This window comes from Schistocerca nitens, chromosome 2 (genome assembly GCF_023898315.1).
Source record: "Schistocerca nitens isolate TAMUIC-IGC-003100 chromosome 2, iqSchNite1.1, whole genome shotgun sequence".
NCBI lineage: Eukaryota > Metazoa > Arthropoda > Insecta > Orthoptera > Acrididae > Schistocerca > Schistocerca nitens.
Window position 1 is genome coordinate 481076586 of NC_064615.1, and position 8850 is coordinate 481085435.

General features: G+C 39.2%; 1 protein-coding gene across 1 annotated transcript in view; it reads left to right on the plus strand.

The window, feature by feature from the left end:
• Positions 1-4926, plus strand: part of LOC126236410 (mitochondrial chaperone BCS1) — a 46813-nt gene extending 41887 nt beyond the window's left edge. The window contains exons 5-6 of the mRNA XM_049945707.1: positions 4314-4431; positions 4577-4926. Coding sequence (XP_049801664.1) covers positions 4314-4431; positions 4577-4838 — 380 coding nt within the window. The 3' untranslated portion in view covers positions 4839-4926. The remainder of the gene's footprint in view (positions 1-4313; positions 4432-4576) is intronic.
• Positions 4927-8850: the final 3924 nt, after the last annotated feature.

Consider the following 8850-nt stretch of genomic DNA (forward strand, 5'->3'; position numbering starts at 1 on the left):
GGGGTTCGATTAGTGACAGGAGCTTTTAGGACGAATCCAGTGACCAGCGTACTGCTGGAGGCTGGTGTCCCTCCACTGCAGATCAGACGTGCGCAACTGCTCGCCAGTTACGCAGCACACATTCATAGTTCCCCTGAGCATCCAAATTACGGTCTCCTTTTCCCGGCAGTTGCATCTCCCGCATCGGAGGCCCAGATCGGGGCTAACGACTGCGGTTCGCGTGCGGTCCCTTCTCTCCAAACTGGAGTCCTGCCCTTTACCACCTCTGCTTGCGGTCCGTTCATGTGCACCTCCTTGGTATACGCCTCGGCCGCAGCTTCGTCTGGATCTTTTGCATAGCCCTAAGGACTCCGTTAACCCCGCCGCTCTCCGCTGTCACTTCCTCTCGATTCTTGACATGTTCCAGGGCTCTGAAGCAGTTTGGCTCAATGACTGATGGTCATGTAGGCTTCACATATGTTCATGGGGGACATATTGAACAGCATTCTTGCCAGGTGGCTGCAGTGTTTTCATTGTAGAGCTGGCAGCCATATCTCGTGCTCTTGAGTACACCCGCTCCTGCCCTGGCAAATCACTTCTCCTGTGTACTGACTCATTGAGCATCCTACAAGCTATCGACCAGTGCTACCCTTACCACCCCCTTGTAGCATCCATTCAGGAGTCCATCTATGCCCTGGAACAGTCCCGCCTTTCCGTGGTGTTTGTGTGGACCTCATGACACGTCGGAATCCCCAGCAATGGACTTCCCAACAGGCTGGCCAAACAGGCATCTCCGAAGCTGACCTGCGTTCTGTCTTACACCGCGGGGTTTTCCGGCATTGGGAGACAGAATGGCATAACAGCATGCACAACAAAATGCATGTCATTAAGGAGACTATGAATGTGTGGAAGTCTTCTATGCATGCAGGCCTTTCGCAGGGAATCAGTTGTCCTCTGCCGGCTCCACATTGGCCATACGTGGCTAACATGTGGTTACCCACTCTGTCGTGAGGACCCACCTCAGTGTCGCTGTGGCTCCCAAATGACAGTCGTCCACCTCTTGCTGGACTTCGACTGCCCCACTTTTAGCTGTTCTGTGGCAGACTTTTAACTTTTCCAGCACCCTGCCTTCGGTGTTGGGCGACAAAGCCTCCACAGCAGCTTTAGTTTTACATTTTATCTGTGAGAGTGGGTTTTATATTTCTATGTTGGTTTTAGTGCATGTCCTCTGTCCCTCTGTGTCCTCCACCCTAGTGCTTTTAGGGTGGAGGTTTTAATTTGTTGCAGAGTGGCTGGCTTTCCCTTTGTATTCTCGTGGTTGGCCAGCCACTGTAATCTGCTTTCATGTTTTACTCTCTTCTGTTTCTAGTGCCTCTCTTGTTTTCTTGTCCTCTTTTGTCCCTTTTAGTGTTTGTTGCCTTCCCTTTGTTCTTGTGGCTTTTCTTTCCGTTTTGTGTTATGTTTTGTCCATTTTATTTTCACACTTGTGGCATTGTTTTATCAGGAACAAGGGAACAATGACCTCGTAGTTTGGGCCCTTCTCCCGCCTGTAAACCAACCGTTAGGTTCATATAACTGGTTTCCGCAAGACTATGTTGCCACCTTTGAATCTGCAGTAAGGTAGAACCGAAGTTGACAGGAAAAACAGTTAACTAGCATGATATAGCACTGTACACAAGTATTTCCAGTTACCACAGTATGTGGAACAACAACATACCTTGTGCCGTATAACATTAGATCATCTCTTTCATCTGTACTGTAAATGGCACTACATCACATATACATGTGTCATTGTTATGAAATTCCCTGGAAATCAGCATGTCAAACAGAAAAGAAATACTATGTGCAAGCATGATACTAATGCACGACTATGAGTGCCCACATAGCTGACAACCGACTGAGAATCAGGGTAAACATTCTGTTACGTAAGCCCACCAGATGCCACTGTGGTGGTGTGACTCAATAATATCGTCTTCCATTGGACAAAAGCATATTACAGATAACTGTTTTACATTAAACAAAATCCAGTGTTATTACAACCTATATAAGCCATTGCAAGCCACTGGCATTTGAAGCTGACTGCAGAACTTTTCTACTGTCGCCAACATACATTCCGCATAAGGACCACGAAGATGAAAGAAAGGGGGGGCCTCACATACGGAGGCATACAGATAGTCATTTTTCCCTTGCTTTTTTTGTGGGTGGAACAAGAAAGAAAATAATTAGTAGGGGTACAGGGTACCTTCTGCTACACTCCGTACAGTGACTGGTGGAGCATGTATGTAGACATCTTATAAAGATTTAGTATGAAATTCTACTTCTACTGCATATGCTTCCAGATGCTCGTCTGAGCAAAATTTAATAACATTACTGGTCTGAAACATATTGCAGTTTTTGATGACTATGGTGATTCCTCATTTGTTCATGTCAGAAAGTAAGAATGTAACTTAAATCACAGCTGATGAGGAATTTTAACACCTGGTCATATTTCAACTGATCTATAACTCTCATAATCACATAGAGTTCAACTTAAAATACAGGGTGATTCAAAAAGAATACCACAACTTTAAAAATGTGTATTTAATGACAGAAACATAATATAACCTTCTGTTATACATAATTACAAAGAGTATTTAAAAAGGTTTTTTTTCACTCAAAAACAAGTTCAGAGATGTTCAATATGGCCCCCTCCAGACACACGAGCAATATCAACCCGATACTCAACTCGTTCCACACTCTCTGTAGCATATCAGGCGTAACAGTTTGGATAGCTGCTGTTATTTCTCGTTTCAAATCATCAATGGTGGCTGGGAGAGGTGGCCGAAACACCATATCCTTAACATACCCCCATAAGAAAAAATCGCAGGGGGTAAGATCAGGGCTTCTTGGAGGCCAGTGATGAAGTGCTCTGTCACGGGCTGCCTGGCGGCCGATCCATCGCCTCGGGTAGTTGACGTTCAGACGATAAGGTTTCATAACTAACCTTTTTCGTAGGACTCTCCATACAGTTGATTGTGGAATTTGCAGCTCTCTGCTAGCTCTGCGAGTCGATTTTCCTGGGCTGCGAACAAATGCTTGCTGGATGCGTACTACATTTTCATCACTCGTTCTCGGCCGTCCAGAACTTTTCCCTTTGCACAAACACCCATTCTCTGTAAACTGTTTATACCAACATTTAATACACCACCTATCAGGAGGTTTAACATCATACTTCGTTCGAAATGCACGCTGAACAACTGTCGTCGATTCACTTCTGCCGTACTCAATAACACAAAAAGCTTTCTGTTGAGTGGTCGCCATCTTAGCATCAACTGACGCTGAAGCCTAGTCAACAGTGCCTCAAGCGAACAAATGTACAACTAAATGAAACTTTATATCTCCCTTAATTCGCCGACAGATAGTGCTTAGCTCTGCCTTTTGTCGTTGCAGAGTTTTAAATTCCTAAAGTTGTGGTATTCTTTTTGAATCACCCTGTACATTGAACTCACTGGGGGTACAGATTCTGAAACGTGATTAGGGAAAATGATAGAACAAGCAGTTATACTACTTTCAGGTCCAGTGTATACTCTGCGTTAAAATCATGGCATTCATAAAAAAAATTAAAAAAATATCTTGGAGACGTAGCCTGTTCATTGCAGTCTACTGAGTCTAAAATTAATTATCCTGGGTATCTCCCTCTGCATGTTAATTTGAGGCACACGCACATTCATTAAATACTGCTTTACTTGTACACCAAACTTGTAAAGCCATTCCAAGGCTGCACAGACATTGTTACAGAAGAGGCCAGTTCTGCTGGAAACAACTGGAGCTTGAATGCTTGTTTGGCCACAAGGGCCATTCATCAGTCATCAGCTCACCTGTCACTGGGTGAAAGCAGTGTGTAGAGTGGCTATTCTGATACCACATGGTGTAATGAGTCCAGTATTTTTAATATGTTGATCCTGCTCAGTCAGTGAGCGTTCAATCATAATGTATACAAAAGAGCATGAAACTTTTATAAAATAGCAGGAAACAAGTTATGCCTGTTTTTAGCATACAACAATCATGCTATTAAGTTAGAATTGAAAAAAGAATTCATTCACTAACACACCAAAGTATGGTTTCTTTGCTCGCTATAAACGGTACTGCTCAGACAACTTTAACCACTGGTAAATTAACAACCATGTTTGCATTTGCTAAGTCCAGCTGTACTTAGTTTCACACACACACACACACACACACACACACACACTTTATCAATGAAACAAATAAAAATTCAAAGGCTACATTGTACACTACTGAAGGATCATAATTTTAAAAGAATAATAGATGTTTCTTTCCTGGTATCTTTGCAGTAAAAACAGCATTTGAAGGCCTAAATCGTGTAACATTTAGTGGGCTTCTTAACTGCTTGGATGGGGTTGCTTCAACAGAAGCTCGCATTCTTTTCATGACGACAAATTATCTGGAAAGGTAAGGCATGCTGTAACGGCCTTTTTTGTTCTGTTATGATCAGTTACAAAATACAAAACTCTTGTCAATATTTGAGCATGTGTAAGTATTCAACTGATTTTTGTGTACCTTCTTACAACCAGGATTCAACCCTACTTCTTCACAGGTTAGATCCTGCACTAATTCGACCTGGGCGTGTGGACCTTAAGGAATACATTGGATACTGCAGTTATCAGCAGGTTGAACAAATGTTTAGGAGATTCTATTCTGATCAGGCTGTTGGTGAAAGAGCTGCACAGTTTGCAGATGCAGTGATGAAGACCAAGAAACCAGTGAGCCCTGCACAGATACAGGGATATTTCATGTTTTATAAACAGAGTCCCGAAGATGCTATGAAAAATGTTGAACAGATCTGGACTTTAGGCTAGCAGTGTCCATGTAGAATGAATTCTGTAATATAGTATCCCATTTTGTTAAGTCAACTGTATTGTGAATAATATAAAGTTTTATTTTTCACTGGTCTTTTATTTCTGTCAATATTTACCATTTGTGGCATTTGATACTGTGGTATCTTTAATTATCAGCAAGGCAGAGTTTCTAAAACAGTTATACAGTTAAGTTGCACTAATTATTAAGGAATTTCTATTAGCAGAATAAGTAGAAAATAGAGATCACTACTTACCAAATAGAAGAGTGCTGCAGAAGTCGTCCTTCAGTGCAAACATATGTACACGCACACAGCCATTGTTCTCCCCCCCCCCCCCCCTCTCTCTCTCTCTCTCTCTCTCTCTCTCTCTCTCTCTCTCTCTCTCTCTCTATCTATCTATCTAACACTGCCAGCTCATCTAGGGTGAATAGTGATCTTCACTGTGGTGGAAACAGAGAAGTGGTCTGAGGGGAGGAGCAGTAAGTGAAACATTTAAGAGATATTGTGCCAATGTGGAACATGCTGAGTACAGGAAGAATGACTGTCATCTGCATAGGATACTCGATAGGAGGTTGCCAAGAGAAAGTGTGAGAAAATTTGAGGGATGAGGATAAGGAAAGACAGTAGGAAGGATATTCCTCATTTTAGGGTTAAATGGAAGGTAATGGAGAATGTGTTCCAGTAGTGGGCACTATTTGTCTAATGGGGTGAGTGCTTCTTTGTAGCTTATCATTAGGTGTTGAGATAACACAAGAAAACTGTTCCTTAAAGAGATTGAGTGTTAAGTCAGTCTTCACAGGGTACAAAGTTCCTCTCATTACTGTGCAATATTAATAACTCCCAGTTCACATCCTTCTGGTGTGGATTCACTGAGGAATTCTTTTAGAAATGTAGTGAGATGATTTTAATTGTTTTATTTCAAAAATCTTGTTTCTACGAGTGTGAAGTCATCCAGCTTACTTTAACAGGAGAAACATAAAACTGATACATATATTTTGGATTCTAAGAGCGCATTATTGTCACTAATTGTATGTGACTTCTTTTGGATCACATTTGGTGATAAAACATAATGCCTGTTTTAGATATGTAACTTATAACAAGAAATAAAATAGACAGATCCGGTTCTTACATATATAATCTTATTACAGTTACTGTTATTCTTGATATACACTGTAAATCAAACACAGTATAGAAGCATATGTTCACCATGAATGTGTCCAGGATTTCCTGTATTGTTAGAAAGTTCCAATTTTTTTAAAGTGGTATTTGAAACTAGATTCCTCATTTGTTTTGATTCCATTAAAGCTAAATTAAATATGTGATGCAAGGTATGTGATAACTACAGACACACTATTAGGAACTGCAGTATAGAAGAAAGATTGGAGGGATGCTATAGTATTGTGATAGTTTGTGTATTTGTGGGACCACACAAATCCACATTTAATTTGATCATACTGTTGTATCTGTATTACCATTACCGTATTGAAATATGTTCCAAGTCGATGCAGTTTATAATCTACTGCCAATGGCAATACAATTGAAAAGGAGTGAGCAATTGATGAATGTCTAAATTTTATTGTGTACTGTTTTAACTTCCGTTTTCATTTTGATGGCCGACTTCTCTGCATCTCTTACTGTTGGCTTCTGCTGAATATTTTCAATGGGGGAAGTCTACAGTCTTGTTATTGTGTCAAGTGACTACCATCTTCTGATAGTTGATTTTGTTCTGTGGCACATGCTTTGACCATGAGAGATGGAAACATGCAATTAGAGCATGGATTTCCATTGTAGTAATGGAAATTTCTGAGAAAGGATTATAAAACTCCTTTTGCATAATGGTAATTTACATCTTTGCTTAAATGTTTTTAGATCCAGTGTCCATTTAATCTTGCAAAAATGAAACTTTTTGAGTATATGCAATGTCCAGTTCAGAGCTTTAAAAAAAAAAACCTTAGTTAAGATTATACTTTAACATACCCTGTTTGTGTTCTTCCAATCCACTGGAAAATCGTAGAGAAAGTAGCTGCGAACCAGATCCAAAATTTTATTGTAAAAAATATTAGTATAAGTAATCAGTTTGCATTGCAACATGGAACAAACACTCTGGATGCAGTGAATAACTTTATTGAAGACATATGCAAAGCATTGGATCAGAGGAGTAAAGTTGCAGGTATCTTGTGTGATCTTACAAAAGCCTTTGAGTCTATAAACCATGCCTTGTTTATCTACATATTAGATTACTACGGAATAAAGTGCAATGCTCTGAAATGGCTTAAATTGTATTTTCAGAACAGAAATCAAAGGTAACTATCACCTCAAATGCAGCGAATTATTATTCTAAATGTAGTCTAGTATTACAAGGTATGCCTCAAGGTTCCATTTTAGGGCCAATCCTATTCCTATTCTACATAAATGACTTATCCGTGAATATAAATTCCCCATTAGCTCTGGTTGTAGGTGATACTGTTTTAATTGAAAACGGTGACACAGAAAAAATTCTGAGCTCTATCGTGAGCCCACATGATACTCTAGAAAACTGGTTTCAGTTAAATTGGTTGAAACTGAATACTGCAAAAGTCCATGTGATACATTTCTAAACCAAATGTATGAAACTTAAAATACAAAATAACAATCAACTTGTGGAATACACTTCCTCATTTTCTACCAAATAAACTAAGCATTTTTGCATTTTCAATGCATACTAGTAAATTCTGACATTAGTACATGAAATATAGCATATCGTAGTTATTTTGAATCTGTCATTAGGTACGGTATAATTTTCTGGGGAAGTTCAAATAGTGTATTTTGTATACTGAATCTGCAGAGGAAAATTATCTGATACATGTGTACTGCACAGCAAGAAGAATAATGTCACCCATTATTTTGGAAACTGCAAATCCTAACTGCCCTCTCTATATAAATTTACAAAATTACAATGTTCCTACACAGCAGACAAAAATTGAGGACAATAATTTTAACCATACATACAACGCAAGAAATAAAAAGCATATTCTACTCTCATACCAGCTGACGTTATGCACAGACTCCAAAGTATATGGAAATGACAATGTATAACAAATTAATGGGCAATAACATATTTAATATGTAGCCAGAGATTCTAAAAATAAGGCTATGGCAAAATCATGTGGGACAGATTCTACTATTTGGTAAAGGAATTCATAGAGGATGAAATTATAATTTGAGCAAGGGGCAGTTTATTGCTAGATTTTTTAATATATGATATATAACAGATTATTATTATTATTATTATTATTATTATTATAAGACGCTGTTATTAACAGCTGTTCTATGTGTACGATGAAATATTACCACAATTTTGATGTGTCACCTGTACCTGAATCAAATGATTTAGATTATGTTTGTTATGAGACTAATAAATCACATTTCACAAAGCTTCTCAAATGAAAAGTCTTTCTGAAGATAACTTTCACAGATACAATTATTTCAAAAGTAAGATTTCCAAGCCAAAGGAAAACACTAGCTGTCAACACATGACACAACATAAGGCAAGCATGAAATCAAGTTCCAGTGACACAAACAACTTTCTGGGGATGGTGACCGCAGCTCTGAAACCTTATAAATAACAATAACCATTCAAATTATCATAAGAATTATACCAATCAAAAAGTCAAGAAAGATGAGATGTTTCCATAAGCCGCATACCGTAGCTGTGTGAAGGTGCTTTATTCATAACTACTGGTTTCACATCAGTATAGGCACATCTTCAGATTTATAATGGTTATATTTGCATAATGTAGATGGCCAACTATGGAGTCTCAGCTTTTGGGAAGAACTCTGTATCACAGTGTTGCTACTGTGAACAGTGAATCATTCAGTTTACAAAAATCTACCATCAAGAATCAATGAACAACGGCAGAAATAAGAAAGAAGCAACAGAGCCAAATGTGACAAAAGTGGGCACTAGTAACGGCACAGTGGTCTTCCACCTTCCAGTGTATTGCTGGTCTCCACGGGCTGCTTACACCACATCA